The sequence below is a fragment of the Otolemur garnettii genome, unplaced genomic scaffold, assembly GCF_000181295.1.
Source record: "Otolemur garnettii isolate 467f Iridium unplaced genomic scaffold, OtoGar3 scaffold00044, whole genome shotgun sequence".
NCBI classification, from domain to species: Eukaryota; Metazoa; Chordata; class Mammalia; order Primates; family Galagidae; genus Otolemur; species Otolemur garnettii.
The window spans coordinates 1632246-1652945 of record NW_003852439.1 but is presented as its reverse complement, the minus strand read 5'-3'; the positions used below and the strand labels follow the sequence as shown (position 1 = coordinate 1652945).

General features: G+C 41.7%; 1 protein-coding gene across 1 annotated transcript in view; it reads right to left on the bottom strand.

Moving 5' to 3' along the window:
* PDILT (protein disulfide isomerase like, testis expressed) overlaps positions 1–18761 on the bottom strand; it is a 43535-nt gene extending 24774 nt beyond the window's left edge. Inside the window, exons 1-4 of the mRNA XM_012805739.1 lie at positions 18566–18761; positions 10662–10868; positions 5056–5189; positions 3777–3914 (exon numbers count right to left, since the gene is read on the bottom strand). Coding sequence (XP_012661193.1) covers positions 3777–3914; positions 5056–5189; positions 10662–10868; positions 18566–18761 — 675 coding nt within the window. The remainder of the gene's footprint in view (positions 1–3776; positions 3915–5055; positions 5190–10661; positions 10869–18565) is intronic.
* Between the last annotated feature and the right edge of the window lie 1939 nt (positions 18762–20700).

The window sequence follows — 20700 nt, the reverse complement described above, 5'->3', positions numbered from 1 at the left end:
ATGGAATTGGAAAAAGAAGAACAATCTAAGCCTAAACTCAGCAGAAGAAAAGAAATATCCAAAATTAAATCAGAGATCAATGAAATTGAAAAAAAATTATTCAGAAAATGAATGAAACAAGGAGTTGGATTTTTGAAAAAATAAATAAAATAGATAAACCTTTGGCTAGACTAACTAAAAATAAAAAAGTAAAATCTCTAGTAACCTCAATCAGAAATGATAAAGGAGAAATAACAACTGATGCCACAGAGATACAAGAGATCATCTCTGAATACTACCAGAAACTCTATGCTCTGAAATTTGACAATGAAGGAAATGGATCAATATTTGTAATCATGCCCTCTCTGTAGACTTAGCCAGGAAGAAATAGAGCTCCTGAATAGGCCAATTTCAAGCACTGAGATTAAAGAAACAATAAAAAAATCTTCCAACAAAAAAATGCCCTTGTTCCGATGGCTTCACACAAGAATTCTATCAAACCTTCAAGGAAGAACTTATTCTTGTACTCCAGAAATTATTCCAAAAAAATTGAAGAGGAAGGAATCTTCCCCAACACATTCTATGAAGCAAATATCACCCTTTTACTAAAACCAGGAAAAGACCCAACTAAAAAGGAGAATTTCCAACCAATTCACTAATGAATATAGATGCAAAAATTTTCAACAAAATCCTAGTCAATAGATTACAGCTTATCATCAAAAAGAACATACATCATGATCAAGTAGGTTTCATCCCAGGGATGCAAGGCTGGTTTAATATACACAAGTCTATAAACATTATTAACTGTATCAACAGAAGTAAAACCAAAGACTGACTATATGATCCTGTCAATAGATGCAGAAAAAGCATTTGATAAAATCCAGCATTCTTTTCTAATTAGAACACTGAAGAGTACAGGCATACATGGCACATTTCTGAAACTAATTGAAGCTATCTGTGACAGACCTACAGCTAATATTTTACTGAATGGAGTAAAACTGAAAGCTTTTCCTCTTAAATCTGAAACCAGACATGGTTGTCCTCTGTCACCGTTACTATTCAACATAGTGCTGGAAGTTCTAGCCCATACAATTAGGAAATAAAGGGCATCAAAATGGGAGCAAAGGAGGTCAAACTCTCCCTTTCTTCCTTTTTGCTGATAATATGATCTTATACTTAAAGAACCTCAAAGATTCAACCACAAGACTCCTGGAAGTCATTTAAAAATACAGTAATGTCTCAGGATATAAAATCAGTGTCCACAAGTCAGTTGCCTTTGTATATGCCAATAACAGCCAAGATGAGAGGCTAACTAAGGACACAACTCCCTTCACCATAGCTTCAAAGAAAATGAAATATCTAGGAATATATCTAACCAAGGAGGTGAAGGACCCCTATAAAGAAAATTATGAAATCCTAAGAAAGGAAATAGGAGAGGATATTAACAAATGGAAGAACATACCATGCTCATGGCTGGGAAGAATCAACATTGTTAAAATGCCTATACTTCCCAAAGCAATCGACCTATTCAATGCCATCCCTATTAAAATACCAACATCGTACTTTCAAGATTTAGAAAAAATGATTCTGCATTTTGTATGGAACCAAAAAACAAACAAACAAAAAAAAACCCTGTATAGCTAAGGCAATTCTTAGTAATAAAAACAAAGCTGGAGGCATCACCATAGCAGATTTTAGGCTGTACTACAAAGCCATAGTGGTCAAGACAGCATGGTACTGGCACAAAAATCAAGACATAGACGTTTGGAATCGAATAGAAAGCCAGGTAATGAAACTAACATCTTACAACCACCTAATCTTCGATAAAGCAAACAAGAATATACATTAGGGGAAAGACTTCCTATTCCATAAATAATGCTGGGAGACCTGGATATCCACATGTAAAAGACTAAAACTGGACCCACACTTTTCCCCACTCACAAAAATTGATTCAAGATGGATAAAGGACTTAAATTTAAGGCATGAAACAATAAAAATTCTCAAAGAAAGTATAGGAAAAACACTGGAAGATATTGGCCTGGGCAAAGACTTCATGAAGAAGACTGCCATGGCAATTGCAGCAACAACAAAAATAAACAAATGAGACTTAATTAAACTGAAAAGCTTCTGTACAGCTAAGGAGACAACAACCAAAGCAAATAAACAACTAACAAAATGGGAATGGATATTTGCATAATTTAAATCAGACAAAAGCTTGATAACCAGGATCTATAGAGAACTCTAAAACACATGAATAAAGCCAACAATCCCATATATCAATGGGCAAGAGACATGAATAGAACCTTCTCTAAAGAAGACAGATGAATGGCTAACAAACATGAAAAAATGCTCATCATCCCTAATTATTAGAGAAATGCAAATCAAAACCACCCTAAGATACCATCTAACCCCAGCGAGAATGGCCCATATCACAAAATTTCAAAACTGCAGATGATGGCATGGATGTGGAGAGAAGGGAACACTTTTACACTGCCAGTTGGACTGCAAACTAATACAACCTTTTTAGAAGGAAGTATGGAGAACCCTCAAGGAACTCAAGCTAGACCTCCCATTTGATCCTGCAATCCTATTACTGGGCATCTACCTAGAAGAAAAAAATCCTTTTATAATAAGGACACTTGCACTTCTGTTTATTGCAGCTCAATTTACAATTGCCAAAATGTGGAGACAGCCTAAATGTCCACCAACCCAGGAATGGACTGACAAGCTGTGGTATATGTATACCATGGAATACTATTCAGCCATTAAAAAATGGAGACTTTACAGCCTTTGTATTAACATGGATGGAAGTGGAACACATTATTCTTGGTAAAGCATCACAAGAATGGAGAAGCATGAATCCTATGTACTCAATTTTGATATGAGGACAATTAATGACATGGTGGGGGTAAGGGAAGAGGAGAGCACAGAGAGGAAGAAGGAGGGAGAAGTGAGGAAGAGAATAGCAGAGAGAGGGATGGAGGGAGGGGGATGAGATCTTGGTGTGTGCCACACCATCTGGGGGCAAGACATGATTGTAAGAGGGACTTTACCTAACAAAATCAATCAGTGAAACCTGGTTTCTTGTACCTCAATGAATTCCCAACAATTAAAAAAAAAAAGGAAAGAAAATTCTACTGGAGAAGGATATATATATATATATATATAGAGAGAGAGAGAGAGAGAGAAAGAGAGAGAGAGAGTTTGAGATAGAATCTCACTTTTTTTTCCCTTGGTAGAGTACGTGGCTTCACAGCTCACAGCAACTTCAAACCCTTGGGCTCAAGTGATTCTCTTGTCTCAGCCTGCCACTTAGCTGAGACTACAGGTGCCTGCCACTACACCTGGCTATTTTTAGAGACAAGGTCTCACTTTGGCTCAGGCTGGTCTTGAACTCATGAGCTCAGATGGTTCACCTGCCTTGGCCTCCCAGAGTGCTAGGATTACAAGCATGAGCCACCACGCCAGGCCTGGAGATGGATATTTATAAGTCAAGGGTATAGTGTGTAGATTGTAACTGCTGAGTGTAAAAGAGGAAGCTTGGACCAAAATGAAATAGGGTATAGGACTGAGCTTTGATGGATGGCATTACTGCCTAAAGAAAGGAAGAGAAGCTTAAAATGGTGGATGGCTAGAAATGCCAGAAAAACATCAAGAGACAGATTTCACAGGTGTCAACTAGTTCAATGCCACTGATCTCACAAGTGGCAGAACAAGAATTTTTATCCAAAGTCCATATGCTTCCCACTCCTTAGGGATAGTGGCACCTCTCCCCAGCAATAGGATCTCAGTCCTACCTTTTTGAACACTAGGACACTGTCAAGGACGACATGAAAATGCCCAGCAGCATTCTTAATCTCTATTGCTCCAAACGTCAGCTCTGGGAAGTCTTTGATCGTGTCGTAGAATAATTCTGCTACCTCTTCCTCTAAGTCCTGTTAAGGAAAGAATGTTTTGTGAGGCTTTGGTAGAAACAAATGTCTAACTTATTTAAAGGAAAGATGGAAGCAGTAGCTGATTCATCATTTTTCTAAGTTCTGGGGTTTTGCTGGGTCACCTCGATTCACTTTCATGGGTACTGCACACCCAGACTGCTTTTCTGGCTGTGACTAAAGCCAACATGGGCAAGTCTTCAAAGATCAATAGAGAGGATTGATAAACTTGACCTTTTTCAATTATTACATTAAAGGCTGTTCTAACCCAGGGGTTGAGACAATTTTTTAAAAACATATCTTTCTTAATTGCTTTCAGAAAAGGCAATAGATTTGACCACATATAATACCAAAGATAAACTTAGTATCAGGATATGGCTATGGTTTCAGCCCTCATTTTTTAGCTCGAAAGAAAATTAAGACCAAAAAATCCTCTCAAAGAAGTGGCAGGTGGGGGGAGGAGAGGCTCAAATTCTCCTCACATACAAATATAGCACTAAAATTCTGACTTCTACTGGGAGAAGGGGAGGAGTCATCTGTTTATGGTAAATGAGTCAAGATACACAAGAAACTCATTTTCCAAAAGCAAAAACAATTTGCAAATGATTTATAAATACAAAAAAATCAATAAAAAGCTATTGTGAGACACTGCATTATTATACTGAAGTTATTTATGTCATTCCCCAAATATCTTTCCCTGTTGCACCTACGATGAGTGTTGGTATATTTCTAAATGGGGGCATATTTACAATATATTGTTGGTTTTAATACCTGGAGAAGCTTGGAGGGAGGTTAGGGAGAGAGACAAGCCTGGTCAACCATGGCTGGTGGCTGTCAGAGTCATAGGGAACAAAAGTCCTCAAATCAGAAAATAAGATATCTTACTATTCAGTGATATTCTAAATGGATCCCAAAAGATCAGTTGCACTATTAAAACTCATTAAATACACGTGTCAATCTCCTCTCCTTTCTCTCCATTCGGCTTCCATGTTTTTCTTTTTTCACTGGGACCCTAGAGCTTTCCCAGAAGAACAGCTCATTGGGTAAGGGAAATTGAGCATGGGGCAACCCAAATGGAAGAGTCCCCTCCCCTTCCCCCTCCCAGATACAGTACTTCTCACCTCCCAGGCCTAGATCCCAGTACCTGAAAGAAGCCAATAATGACCAAGTGCCTGGATTCCACAAAATTGGCCACCTGCAGGCTGTTGTTAAACAGAAATGCATTCTGGCTGATTTGTCTTCTCAACCAAACGACCAAGGCAGTAGATTCAACCACTCCTGGAGAGAGATACAGTCAAGTGGATCCCACAGAAATTTCTTCTTGAGCTAGACCAAAGCCTGTCTTCCCCAAGGTTAACAAGTAGAAGCACATCATCTTGGGCTCCCTTCCCCTATAGGTCAATCTGTCTATTCCTCCCAAACTCCACAGCATGAACACGAACAGCAGCAGTTAAACGTTACTGAGCCGTACCAAGGCCCGTACACTGTGCTGAGTGTTTGCATGTACCAAGTCTTCACAGCCACCCTCTAGGATGGGTACTGTCCTCATTTTGCAGGCAAGGAAAACAAGTTCAACCTGCTAATAGTCACCAAACTAGCACATCTGGGGAGTGCATTTCTAGCCTTCTTTTCTCATGGATCCTCCATGACAATGGGAAGATGGATATTTTTTAATTTAAATAAAATATAGAATAAACATCACTTAGGTCTGCAACTTGGGGAAATCCTATTATTCCTCTGTGCCTCCCATTTCTCAGCTGAGACCCAAATGTCCTCCAAGTTCACAGACCCCTAACTTCCCTTTCTCGGCTATTATATGTGAGTTGCCAAGCACACAAAAGTCTTAGCATCTAAAATTGGAACACATATATCTTATCTGGGAAGACAATATCGAATGAGAATGCAAATGAAGCCTCACAAAGATGGACAGGTGTTTCTCTGAATCGTTAATTTCACAGCATGGCAAGTAATGTAAAATATTATTTTATATTAATGTTTGCTATAAAAAAGAATGAAGCATTTTGCATGAGTTTAAGATATAAAGCAGTGTTTGCTGTAAGTAGCTTTGAACTACATCCATAGACCTTTATTGCTTTACTCATTCATTTATTTGACAAATGCATATTGAGTGCCTGTTTTAAAGTTCCCTGTATTTGGTGCTGGGAATATAATGGTAAGCAGAAACAAACATATTACCATTGTTTTGTAGCTCTCATTCTGTTAAGGAAGACAGTAATCAAATAATTACATAAACACGTATATAATCGCACCCAAAGGAAGTGTTTGAAATCAAAGTGCTATGAGCCTGTAGCAAAAATAACTGGACCTAGACTGTGAAGTCAAGGAAGGCTTCCTGGAGGAAATCACTTATGAGCTGAAAACCTGAAGGATGCATTCAAGTTAACTAGCATGCAGGAAGGAGAGAGAAAGGCCCAGTCAGAACAAATAGCCTGTGCAAAGGCCCTGTGGCAGGACACGTTACTTTAGGGGGCTTGATGAATGCACCCTGAGTTACTAAATCAGTTGCAAAAGGCTCTACTTCCAGGCTCTACTTCTGCTCACATTTCCTAAGAACATTAGGTCTTTTAAAAAAACTTATAACATTTATCTGCAGAAAGGTACACAAATTATAAGGTATAATTTGTTGAATGTTTATAAAATGAACACACATGCATTAGTGCCACTCAAATCAAGAAATAAAACATTACCAGTCTCTCAGAAATTCCCAGCCCCTATCCAGCCCCCACCCAGGTTTAACCACTATCTTAACTTCTACCTGGGTACATTAGTCTTCCTATTCCTGAATTCCATCACACGATATATGTCTTTGGATCTGGCTTACTTATATTTGTGAGATTCATGCATGTTGTTCATGTACTTGAAGACTCATCCCCACTGCTGTGGAGTGTATTCCACTGGGTGAATATACCACAATTTATTCATTTATTCTCTGTGGATGAGTATTGGGTTGTTCCTAGTTTGGGGATAATAGGAATGAATTCTCACTTAGATTTCTGGGGGCACAATGTATGTACTTGTGTTGGGTATGTGGCCAGGACTAGAATTTCTGGTCATAGCAGATGCCATGCTCAGCTTTAGCAGACACAGTTGAGGCCATTTTAAAAGCCACAATAAGTCAGACCTATGGAAGTTCATATTAGGCTGATACGACGGCTACAAGAGACAGAGGGGGAAGGCATCACGCACCGTCAGACCTCAGCACTCCACCCTGCTATCACCCTTTCCTCTGACATTTTACCAAAGCCAAGTTTCTATTTCCACAGTGTGCTCAGCCACCTTTAGGGAAAAAAAATCAGGCTTTTATGGAAATTAACTGTTCCTATTATAAATATTTGTCTGGCAAAAGTATTTTATAAGTTCCCTGAAAGGAATTGGTTTAAAAATTCCGACAATATAAAAAAAGGTGAACAAAACCTTCCAAATGGGTTTAAATTTCAGGTTGTCAGAACTGCTGCTCTGATGCCACTTTGTGCCAGTCCATACTCCAGCCATGTGATTATCTTCCAGGACACCAGGCTTTGTACCCTCCTGGCCCTCCCTGTGCTCTCCAAGGGTAGCACCTTTTGCTTATTCGATGCTCAGGTTGGTTTTCCCTTACCCTCTCCTTCCCCTTTGTTCTCAACCATGTGACCTGTTTCATTTTCTGCCTTGAGTCTATCACTTTATGAAATGATGATGATGATTGTTCCATGTGAGCTCCCAGTAGCTCCTGGGACTCCTGGTACACGCTAGGTGCTAACAAAATAATTCTAGGATAAAGTCACTGTGTCATTAGGTAACTTGTCTTGAGGGAACTTGATCTGGAGGCATCTTCTCTGGAATGGGTGGGCTCCGTTTGCCCATCTGGACCCCCCAGGACTGAGGTAGCTGTGCACTCAGCAAATTGCTCATTCCTGAGTGTCTGCAGACCAGGCAGTGTGCTCGCTGGGCTCGATGCCTCCTCTGGTTCTTGGCTCAGAGCCAGAGGACACAGTAACAACTGAGGTGTGAACGTTATGTCAATGATTGACTAGAGCTGGAGCTAGACTGCATATTTCCAGGCACAAGCTGTGAATGCATCATTAATAGAGGCCCTGGAGGGAACTCAAGTCTCCCTCCCTCCAGAGGGTGGCCAAGACCACATTTTTCACCATCAATCCTTGGAGATTAGAGGAGAACAGGACAGGGCTTTGACCCAGCAAGGACTAAATTCCACCTACTTCCTAAGAGAAGTTTTCATAAAAGTCACATTGAAAGAGATGCATAAAGCACTGTCTTCTCTCTCAGCTCAGAGGAGCCCTGTCAAATAGGCAGAACTGGCATTATTCCTCCTGTTTAGAAAACGAGAATCTGGAAGCTCAGGTCTAAAAGGCTTAAGTTCCCATAGTTTGTGCTTGTCCTAAACCCCAGGTATCCTGAGTTCCAGCCCCAGCTCCCTGCTGGAATTCCATTGCTCTTTCCCTGGTCAGGAGTAATACTGAGGAAGAAGGGGCAACAGCATGCCCAGCGGAAATATGAGTTTGTACATTAACCCATGACCTCTACACTTTCATCCCATTTAAACCAAAATACTATTTACTAGAGTATCATAAATATTATAGTCAGGAAACTAGTAGGTAGGTAGTGATCACAAACACATCTGCCATACAGTTTATTCTTCAGGAATACAGTTTATTCTTTAGGTATGTGTCAGACTCTGTGCCTTGGAACAGAGGAATGCTATCCCAGCACGTGAGCCACCCCATGAGAAGTTACCAGGGGCTTGTCATTTCCTCACAGCCTTCCCCAGAGCCAACACATCACGAAAAGTTTCTGGCTTGGCTTCGGTGGGTCCCCACTGTTGAGGCTCAGCATTCAGTATCCACGAGAAAGCAGCAGCCTCAGTGATTTTTCTCACTCTTCCTGCTCTCTCTCTCTCCATCTCTCCTCTTGCCCCTCACCCTCTAGCCCCATTTCTGTTTTTTGAATGTTTAATTCATTTTTATTAGCTCATAACTAAGTACATTACTGCATTTATAGGGTGCAATGTACTGATTTTATATATAATTTGGAAGGTTTACATTAAACTGGTTAATATAGCCTTCACTGCACTTATTTAATTATTGTGTTTAGACATTTATACTCTATTCTTAATTTATTTGACATGTACCCTTGCAATATGCACTATAGGTGAAGTCCCACCGATTACCCTCCCTCCACCTGGCCATTCATCTCCCCTCCCTGGCCCTCCTCTTCTCTCCAGGTCTCTTAGGTAACTGTCATGGGGTCACTCTTTTGCAGGCCTTTCTCTAGCTCTGTTCTGTGTCTCGCATGCCCTCTTGTGTCCATTATGAGAACTGCAAGGCATCCTGCAGAACAGGTTCTTGCAACACCAAGGGGCTTTTTAGAAACTGGCTATGTTTGACTTTCACAGTGTCTGCACATAGCCAGTCTGCACATAGTACATATATGTACTACACACACATATGTACTACACAAAGCATATTTATACGTATTTAAATATTATATGCACATAGTACATATATGTGTATATATGTACATGGTTGCAAGATGGATGGATAGATTAAAGTGATAAACTGGAAGAACACAGAAGTGCCCAGCCCCTAGTGTGCTAGTGAGCCTACTTCATGAGCCTACTTCATGGAGTGGAAGGTGGGGACCTCCTCTGCTGCTAAGAAACTTGGATCATCACCTCTCTCAGGAAGTCCCCCCTGACCCCAAGTCTTGGTGCCTGCTCCACATCTGTGGTCCCATATATATATACACACACACACACACATATATATATATATATATATACATATATATAACAAAGTATATTTATACATATAGTTAAATATTGTTTATATTTATATAAACATACGTCTATTATGGGAACCTTTTACTAGCATACTAGGGGCTGGGCACTTCTGTGTTCTTTCAATTTATTGCTTTTATCCATCCATCCATCTTGCAACCATGGATGCATTCATTCACATAACATTTTCAAAATTAGGACCTACCATTGAACCACACCAAAGCCTACAATTCTCCAAATATCCTCAATATCAAGTTAAGGCTTGACACTTGATAAGTTGTTAACAAATGAGTACTGAATAGATAAATGAATGAAATGAATGGTAGAAATCAAAGTTTTTGATAGACATCGCATCCCAGGCTTTTTTTGTTCCCTCATCTCCCAGACTTCCTTTTGGCTATATAGAGCTTCCCTGGCCTGTGGCCTTATCAAAATCATTCTAAAGTGGAAGATGGGGGTGACAAGTAGAATTAGGAACTTAGACTTCAGTCTTTAGTAGCGTGTAAGTCATCACACCCCGTCCTTCCACCTCTTGGTGCCTTTAGAGCCCGTCAACTGAGATGCAAGCTGTGGTCGAGACAGCTGCATATTCACCAAAACGCATTTTCCTTATAAGACATACCTGAATCATACTTCTCAGCCTTTCTCACAGCTGAGTGTGGCCATGTAGCAGAATACTTGTCAATGAGATGTTACTAGAAGTGATGTCTCCCACTTTTAGGCAAGAACTATGAACAGAACCCATGAATCTTTGGCCTCCATATCCCAATTGCTGGCTGGATGCAGAGGGAACAGCAGGGGCCTCTAATGCCCTAGAGAAGGGCAGAGATACTAGCTGGGAGGAGCCTGGATCCTGTAAGGCTATGTGGAGCAGAGCTTCCCACATCTACCCTCTGGCTGCCAAGAGGGCTTTACATGAATAGGTAATAAATTTGGTACACAAGCACCCTTACCTTCACAACTGATGGGCTCCGACCTATTGCCCTCAAAAAACAGCTTCAACTCTGGAGTTTTCTTAATATTAAACTCCTGCTTAAGCTCCTTCTCTACAGTGATGTCCACTTTGCCAAAGCCAACGCCATTCTTGCCTTTACCCATGATCTCCACGGCTTTGCCCAGTTCCTCAGCCAGGTTCTTGGATTGTTTTGAGGAGGGGTTATCTGAAAGAGCCAGTATGAAGACAGAACTCGTCAGAGCCTCTTTCCCTGCCCAGTCTCCCCAGTTGGATTCTTTGCTTGGCCTTCTTAGCTCCTGGGCCTTTGCTGTTCTCAGCTGTTAATGGTTAGATCTTCATAAGTGTGCAAAGATGTGAGAAATAATGGTTCATAAAACTGGACAATTTGGTAGATGTACATCAAGGTTCTTTGGATCAAATAACATTGGAAGACAACTTTGGGCAATTTATCTCCTTAAGCTCCACTTTTTTCTTGTGTAAAATGGCAAAAACATGAGCAGCTACTTCATGGTGTTGTCAGAGTCAAATGAGACTTACTTAACAATCAGTTATACAGTGTTTATTATTTTCTAAGAATGAGACATGTATTAGGTCATTTACTCCTAATAACCCTGTGGGGAACAGATATTATTAGGTTATCTTAATATTATAGATGAGGAAACTGAGGTACAACAAAATGACCTGCTTGCCCCAGGTCGTCTGATGTGAGAGGTGTAGTCAGGATAAGGGCCCACTGGGTCTGGCTGCTGAGTTCCTGTTCTCTAATCTTCACCCAACATGTGGGATAGTGAAGTGCCTGAACATGGTACGCATTTGAGTCATTATTACTACTGTTATTATTATCCTTGTAAAATTTCTGCAGTGAGAAATCATGGAGGGGCAGAGAGAGAGAGACAGAGAGACAGAGCAATAAATACCTCACAGTTACCACCATGTGGTGGAATGTCCTGGCACTAAAAGGCCAGACTGGGCCCCTGTGGTTGCCCTGAACTGAGTGTAATATGGCAGAGACTCTGGCAGGTAAGATTGGCCAGGTGTGGGAAGGGTGGGGATAGAGGAGATTATGATGTTTTTCTTGTCCCCTCTGAGCCCACTGCCCCCCTCCCCCTGCAGGAGGATGTTGAAAAGACCTGACACTCTTCCAAGAAAGATAACTCTAAAAAAAAAGAAGAAGAAGAAAGAAAGATGACTCTCTGGATTCCTTGGCCACTCACATTGCTGGGTGATGGGATTGTGGGGAGGGGCCTTGTAGGGGAGGGGACCCCTTTCGGGAAACAGTCTTGGGAAGCTGGCATATAACCTGGGCCGTGCCAAGAGGCCTTTCTGGCTAAAGGGAGGGGACTCAAAGGCACCCATGTTTGCCTTTCTTCCTCCTGATAAGATTGTGAGACTGCAGGTCCCTCACTGCTCTTGGGGTCTGAGGCAGGTGGACTGAGTCAGGCCAGGGGGTCATTGATTCCCTTTCAAGTCAGAACACTTTGTCTTTTCCGCCCTCCTCCCTCAATCTGGAGCACCTTGTACTGGAACAAGTACAAACCACCTCCACTGTTGAAGGCAAGTTCAAAGTCCAACAGAGAGGCCTTTTGTAAAGCATATCCCAGAAATCTGGGCCCTGGGACAACTGGCACAGGCACCATTGCCAATCAGTACACCTGCTCCTGTAGTGGGACCCGAAAGTGAATGATCGCTTTCACTAAACTTGCAATCAATAAGCAGGAAGCAAGGACTCTGTGCCTCCCTCTCTGATCAATGCACCTCCACTGCCTGCTCTATCCCCCTCATTGCCTTTGATACCTCCCATCCATCATTACCAGCAGTACTGGCCTCCTGCCGGCTGCTCTGATCCTAAAGCCTCTTCCCAACTTCCTTGTGGATTTGGCCACGCTGGGCTCAGGACTGCTAACTGATATAGCATCCAACTCTAAGTTTTTAAGGATAGACATGAGAAACACTTGCAATTATTATCTAAATGGTAGAGAAAATTTTAGAGGTTGCACACACAACCCAGTGCCCTTGAGTGTCTAAAATGGAAGTGACAGAAAGAGATTGTGGCAACTGGAGTGCTGACATCTGAAAGCTAGATAGACAAGCCCTAACAACAATAGAAATGGGGATTCAGTCATCCACTTTCTTCATTCATTCATTTAATGTGCATTCATTGATTCACTCAACAAATCTTTCTCAGGATATGCACGTATAACAATGGACAAATAAAAACCCCTACTCTTGTTGGAGAGGGCAGAAAATAAAAAAAAGCAGTAAAATACATGCAATGTTAGATGACAAGGACTATGGATAAAAGAGATGGAGAGTTGGAGGTTGGGGGTGTCAGGGAAACTGCTAGTTTAAGTCCTTAAGAAGCAGTATTTTAATAAAGATGGGAGGAGATGAGGGAGCCAGCCTGAGGTGGGATATGTGTGACATGCTTGAGGAATGATAAGAAGTCTACTGAGTCTGAAGCAAAGTGAGCAAGGGTGGGGAGCGGATGACAGAGGGTCTTGTAGGGCATTGGATGGATTTTGATCTTTCCTCTGAAAAACTCTGGAACGTTTCCAGAGCATTGCAGAATGCTTCCAGAGCATTTGGTGCAAAGCTAGATACAATCTGATTTGCTTTTTAACTGGATTTCACTGAGTGTTATATGGAAAATAGATATTGGAGTAAAGAGGAAGAAGAGGGGATGCAGGTAGACAGTTGGAGCCTACTACATAATCCATGTGAGACACAGTGACTGCTTGGGCCAGGCTAGCGGTAATGGAAGGCATGGGAAGTGGTCTGATTCTAGAAAGATTTTGGAAGAGGAGTTGATAGATTATATGTGAAGTGTGTGAGAAGGGACACTAAGAAAGGTGGTTTCAGAAAGCCTGGCCTACTGAACAAGGAAGTCTGTGGAGGGCCCATAGGACATTCACCACTCATCAGTTCCCCCAAATGTACGATGCAATGTAGGTAACCAATGACCGATAGAAGAGGACAATAATCCGTGACCAATAGAAAAGAGAAATAACTTCTGGAGGCACAGAGAGGCCAATGAAAAAGTTGCAACCAATTACAAATAAAGAGAACGAGAGTATTTGTATCTCTGACTGCTTCTGCGTCTCCACCTCACTCCTTCTCTTTCATGAGAAGGACCCACTTCTAACTCTCTTTGGAAGTGCTCGAAACTTTTTCTTTGTTCTTAAATAAAATCTCTCTTTGTATGTTCACTTTCCATTGATTTTTCCTTTCAATTACCACTATGTCTCAGTTGAACTTTCTAGCTTAGCTGAGTAGTCAAACCAGGTCACCTAGGTTTGGGGAACCAGGACCCCTGACCCCCAACAGTGTGAGTAAAATGGGGTGGGGATGACTTTGAGTTTTTGGTCTGAGACACTGGAAAGATGATGATGATGGTGATGGTGATGGTGATAATAATAGCAATGAGAACAAAATAATAGTAAAAACATTTATTGGTCACTTACTACGCTAAACACTGCTAAGTGTTTCATGTATTATCTTGGCTAATTTTCAGATAACAACCCTGAGTTATCTACTGTTATAATACAAGCAGGGATGTTATAGATAAAGAGAGGGAGCCCAGTGGTCTCAAATTTAATAAGAGGTTAGGTTGAGATTCAACTCCAAGGCTGACTGACTCCAAGACTCATGCTGTAACCAACCAAACTGACCAACTGGTTTGAAAATGTTTCTTTTCCTTGCAGCAGAGTGATGGGGGTGTGTTTCCCATCTTCCCTACTCCACATAATCCTATCAGAGCAGAACCTGTCAACTCACTCTTGAAAATTCATAGTCCTATTTTCTTGTTTCTGTGTTCTAAAAATTTGCAAATTGGTTTTTACTTTGGGGGCTCCAGAATTTTGAATTCCAAGTTTGTAAAGGTGAAATGAATGAATACATATACACTTCAGGTCTCAGGGCCGGCGTTCTGTTGGGGTCAACTAGAAATGCCAGTTTGGTTGGGGAAAGGAAATGATTCAGAGGCATTTTGGTACTTGGGAAGAGCACCTGTGGGCTACAGATGGGCAGTGGGCCCTTTGCTGAGAGGCCAAGAGCCTCCAGAGGCCCCACCTCCCTCAGGTTCTAGGCTTTCCCTAGCTCATTCATTGTCTGCCACGTCGTGGATGCACAATGAATGTGAATTCCTTAGGTTATCTCATAAAACAGAGGCACTTACGGTGGCTTACCATGATTATGGCCCAGGACAGGTTTTTTAAAAAAAATTTTTAAATGTTTCTCTGCCTTACTTTCCTCATTCATAAAATGGGGTTATTATTCAATCCTGCACTTTGGAGTTATCCTACATAATAAGACAAAGTGTGGTACAAACTTTGGTACAAAGCCTGGCATAGAAATGCCCAATAAACATTAGCCTGTGTGAGGATGAGGTGGAGAATCAGTGGTCTTGCCTCTCTGGGAAGATGAGACGTCAAGATCCTTAGTAGATCTTCTGGCTACTCGTGGAAGGAGTGCAACAGTGGCCAGCACCAAACCATCTATGCCAAGGCCTAGATGTGGGTTTCAGGGTAAGCAAAAGGGGTACAAGGTCGTGTTAGAATAGGCAATGGCTCCCTGAATGTCAGCCTGATGTGTAGATGTGTTAATGGGTAATGAACCTAGAATCAATGTTTGCCTGGGTCTTTAGTAGATAACCCCAGGTTCCATTTTCTGGGACTGTGAGTCAGGCAGGGGAGGAGGTAATGGATGGGCAGGCAGTGAGTACAGGGACTAGAGATTAGACACCAGTACAGGGAATTCAAATCTGCCTTCCTTTAGACCAGTGGTTCTCAATGGGGGACATTTGGCCATGTCTGGAGGCATTTTTAGTCATCACATCAGGGAATGGGAAGCTATTGACATCTAGTAGGTAGAGGCCAGGGGTGCTACTAAACATTCGGTAATACACAGGACAGCTCACAGCTCCCCAAACAAAGAAATTATCCAGTAAAATTGTCCATAGTGCTGAGGATGAGAAACTCTACTTTAGATCCAACTTCAGATAAGCATGAAAAACTATTCTGAGAATAATCTCCTCCCCGTTCCATAGGGCCTTTTACAGTATGCAGAAGTGCTCACAGCTGACAGAGACTTCAGAATAGCCATTCATCCCTGCTAGCTCCTCAGGAGCCAGCAACCAGTCTGTTACTCCAATCCTCAGCAACCCAGTTTTCACCACACTGGCATGCCCTCACTCACCCCAGTGCCTTTGTACTTGCTGTTCCTACTGCCTGAAATCCCAGGCAGCTGCCTGGGTTACTCTCTCACCACCTTCAGATCTTTGCTAATATATTACCTTTCCAGGGACGCCTTCCTAGAGCACCCTATTTAATATTGCAGCCATACCTCCATTTGTCCCTGTGCTCTATGTTGCTCATATTACATTTCTCTGCAGTACTTTTATAGTATATGACGTACTATGCATTTTATCTATTTGTTTCTATATATACAAGTTCCAAGAGAATAAGAGTGTTCATCTGTTTTATTCACTACTATATCCTGAGTGCCTAGATTTATTTCTGGCAAATAATCTGTATTTCATAAGTATTTAATAAATAAATGAATGGATGTTCTAATGATCAGCACAGTGCTATAAGATAGATCAAGCACCAGTTTTGGGGCCAGGCCTGGTATCGGATGCAGGCTTCACCACTTATCAGTTGCGTGACTTTGGGCAACTTACTTGCCTTATGTGCAATATGGGGACCCTGCTACCAAGGATAGTGCCTGAAACACAGATGGTAATGTAGCTATTATCATCAACATCATCACCACAGTTGTCATTGTACCATCACCATAACCATGACCATCATCATAACCATCCTCATTTCCATCATCACCATTGTCACATCATCACCATCTTCATCATTGTCCTCAACCACATTGCCATTTCCATCATTGTGATCACCATCATCATATAACCTACTCCCAGGACAAACTCTTGCCACCTCTGCCTTAGAGACAAGTATCAAATGACCCTTATCTTGGCCTTTCCCCAGAAAGGGGAGCCAGTCCTTCTCTTCTTGACTCATTCCAGTTAATTGATTTATTTATTTTTAATTTTTTTTTTTACTTTTTTTATTGTTAGGGATTCATTGAGGATACAAAGAACCAGGTTACAGTGATTGCATTTCTTAGGTACAGTCACTTTTGTAATTGTGATCCATCCCCAAGAGGTGTATCACACCCTGTGACCTCCCCCCACCCCACCATTTAAGTTAATTTAGATGGAGAAAATTATGGGTCAAAGGAAATATCTTTAATTCAATCATTTATTCATCCATTTGACATGCATGCAGGCCTGCCATGTTCCACCCACAATGTGGGATGTTTGGAGCCCACTCCAATGGGGTCGTGGAAACATGGAGTGAATAGAAACATAATGATGATAGTTTCTTCCTGTGGAGCGCCCAGTAGGGCTAGGGACTGCACATTTGAGCCCAGTTTCATTCACCGTAACAACCTGCAAGGGAAGAATTATCAACCTTGTTTTGCAGATGAGGACACTAGTGAGGATAATGATAGCTGCAGTCAATATCTTCTTAAGCTCTTATTATGCACCAGTCGGTATGTTAAGTACATTATCACGATCCCTCAAATAATCCTAGATACTATATTATGCTATGCTACTAAGTTCCTCATGTTGCAGCCATGTAAAGTGAGGTTCTGAGTGCTCAAAGTCACTGGCCCAAGATCACTGAGCTGGTAAGTGGCAGAGCCTGGCCTTTGAATGTAAGACTGGGACTCTCTGAAGCTGACCTTATTCCACTATGCTACACTGGTTGGACTAGAAGTAAAAGGGAGGCTCTAAAGGGTTTTGGTTAGAAGACAGCAAACAGAGGGGAGAAAGTGCTATCCCAGAAAAACAGCTTGGAAGTGGGTGGAAACAAAGAAGGAAAGGTCCCCTCCCCTCCCGGTTCTGCCCATCCCTGGAACTTCATTGCTGCCTGGCTCCTTGAACCCAGCTCCTGGTCAGACTTGGCATGTCCTAGAAGCAGGCCCTGGGGACTGGCATGGAGCCAGCCATTTTCCAGAGTGGCTCTAAAGGCAGGATTCTGAATTCAGTGTTCACACCTGCTGTCTCTCTCCAAATTCTTCCACGTGGAAGGAGGCATATTGTGAGGTCTGTGGTGCCCACTTGTGCTGTGTGACCTTGTGTGAATCACTTGGCCTTTCTGAGCTTCTATTTTCTCAGCTACCAAATAGAGAGGGATGAATAGTCTCCACCACCCTGGGTTCAAGGATCAGATGACTTAACATTTAAAGAAGTAGGCAGTCCAGCGCCGGCACCCAGTGAGTGATTACTATGTGAAACTTGCCATGAAGGTTTTCTACTTTCTATCACAAGGCACAGCTGTGTGTCAGGAAGAAGAAGCCTGTTCTGTCTCCCAAAATGTCTGCTCATGCAAAAACCAACAGTCTGAAGAACAAAAGTGGGCATTCAAAACTCAGACAGCAAAAGTGATGGTCTTAAAAACCCTGCCTTGAGAGCTTGCTCATAACTGCCAGCTTTTACAGCTCTCTGGTTGTGTTTCAGGGACTCAATACATCATATTTGGTCTTCACAATAATCTAGTGTGGTCATTATTTATGTTCATGCCCATTTTACAGAGAAGAAAACAGTCTTAGAATGGTAAAGACACATGAGGATAAAGCCTGAACCCTTAACTTTGGTGGGACAGAAGAGTCACGTAAAATCCAAGATTAAAGTGAAGCAAAGTATCTTGCAATCTGCTTAACCTACCTGGTGTATTCTTATCAGGAAATTGGGGATGATGGTACATATAGCATATATCTTTTAAAAATAGCAATATGTATTGTCATGTGTTTAGCCATATATACAACTCTTTAGGCAAGAAGGCCAGCCTCGCCCAACTTAACCCCACCACCAAGCGAGAGGACACTCACAGAAAAGGACCATGAGGAATCGGGTCTCATTCAACATCTGGGTGAGGCCGGCAGGTGTCAGCACCAGCAGGTTGTGTTCCTCCACGATGTGCACGGGCTTGGTTATGTTGACGGGGGTGCTGGTGTCCTCCACTGAGCTATAGACAGCGACAACACAAGAGCCCACTAGCAGCAGGGGCATCCAGAGTAACTCCATGGCTGTCCTGCAGGGGCGGGAGGAGGAACAGAGCCCTTAAATCAACACAGGTGGCAGCCCCACGTCATCACACTCCCCCTTCCTTGTCCAGCTAGTTGTGTGGGGAGAAAGTGCCCTGAGCACTGCCCAGTGCCTCCCAGCAGTGCCCACAGCCTGGCAGCAGCACTGGATAAGAAGCAAAGTATTATTAGGTCGGCCTCAGACCCTGTGGTGAGTGTGTGGGGAAGGTTCAGAGCATCAGGGCCCCATTTGGAGAATCAGGACCCCAAAGCAGGCAGAGGCCACTGGAGCCCACTGGCTTCCCAGCCACTAGGTGAGGTGAGACCTTTGCAGAGAGAGGGTCCCATTACAGAATACTATGGGTGAGCCTCTGGATCTCAGAGATGACTGGTCCAATTCCTCATCATAGCCTCTCAGGAATCTGTCAGCAAGGCCCCTGCTGCAGCTCCTGCAGACTCAACTTGAATGCTCCTGTGATGGGAAGTTCATTATCTTGCAGGCTATCCCATTTGAGTTTTGAACAAAAAATTTCTCAAGTGTAAATATTTTCCTTTAAAAGTCATAACTACAATACACACTTGCAAAAGTTCCAAACAATACAATAAAAATATGCCAATCAGAAGAAATCTCAACCATAGTCCCACTGCTGAGGAAGCTACTGTTAGCAGTTTAGAATGAATCCTTCACAAATGCTGGACACGCCTATATGAACATACCTTTAAATGTATATTTTTAAACATAAATGGAATAAGACTATGTGTATGATTTGGTGCTTGGTTAGTTCTTTTTAACCCTGGATACATATTAAATTCTCCTGGGGAGATTTTAGGACAATTCTAACACTGACTTTCACTTCAGACCAAATTATTCAGAATTGCCCAGGATGGGGTCCAGATATCTATTTATTGCAAAAGTTTCCTGATGATTATCTTGTTGTATTTTATCTTTCTATTTGGGAAATTTTAGACATAAACAGAAATAGTAAGATGGTATAATGTAACCCCCTGCAAGGTACCTATCACCTAACTTCAGTTATCATCATGATCAATCTTATTCCATTTATATTCTCACTGGCTCTCTGCCCTGGATTATTTTGAATCCAGTTCCAGGAATCACATCATTTTACCCATAAATATTTCATTATGAATCCTGTAGAAGATAGTGATTTTTAAAAATAACACATTACCATTATTATACTAATGAAATGAACAATAATGTCTTCACATCATCAAATATCCAGACAGTGTGCAAATTACCCAGACTGTCTCATGAATTTTAAGTTTGTTTAAATTGAAATCCAAATGAGACCCATGTATTATAACTGATTGTTGTGTTTTCCAAGCCTCTCCCAGGTAATTCTGTTACTCAGTTTGCAGCTTGATTGTCAAATGAAATCAATAAAGGCAAGTTGAGGTAAGGATGAAGGGAAGGTGGATGGGCTGTTTTTCTGGAAAGCTGAGTGATGCAAATATGTGTCTCAGGCAAAGGTCTCATTACTGCCAGCCCAGCCTTAAGGGTCCCTAATGATCCACAATGTCCCAGGACTCACCACTTGTCATCCCTGGCTGAATCTGGTACAGTATGATGACTATTCGATGGAACTTTTGTTTTTAAAACTAATTTACTTGTTTGCTTATTTGTTCTTTGATTCATTTACATGCAAGAACAATAACCATCTAAAAGTGGTTTGCCTATTTGGAGATGAAGGAGCTAAGGAAATTTCACCCCAAAATATGATTCCTTGGTGTAAAGAATATTTTAAATTAAAAGTCCATTTTGATCAGAAAGTACTGGCCTCTCCTCTATAAAAACTGAGTAACCTGATTTGGAATCAGAAAAGGCTGCTGACTTCCTTATTGCATACAAATAGACCTGGCCTTCAGGTCATTTGAAGCACAAGAACTGTCTCTCTCAGATTAATTTACAGTTCAATCTGTTT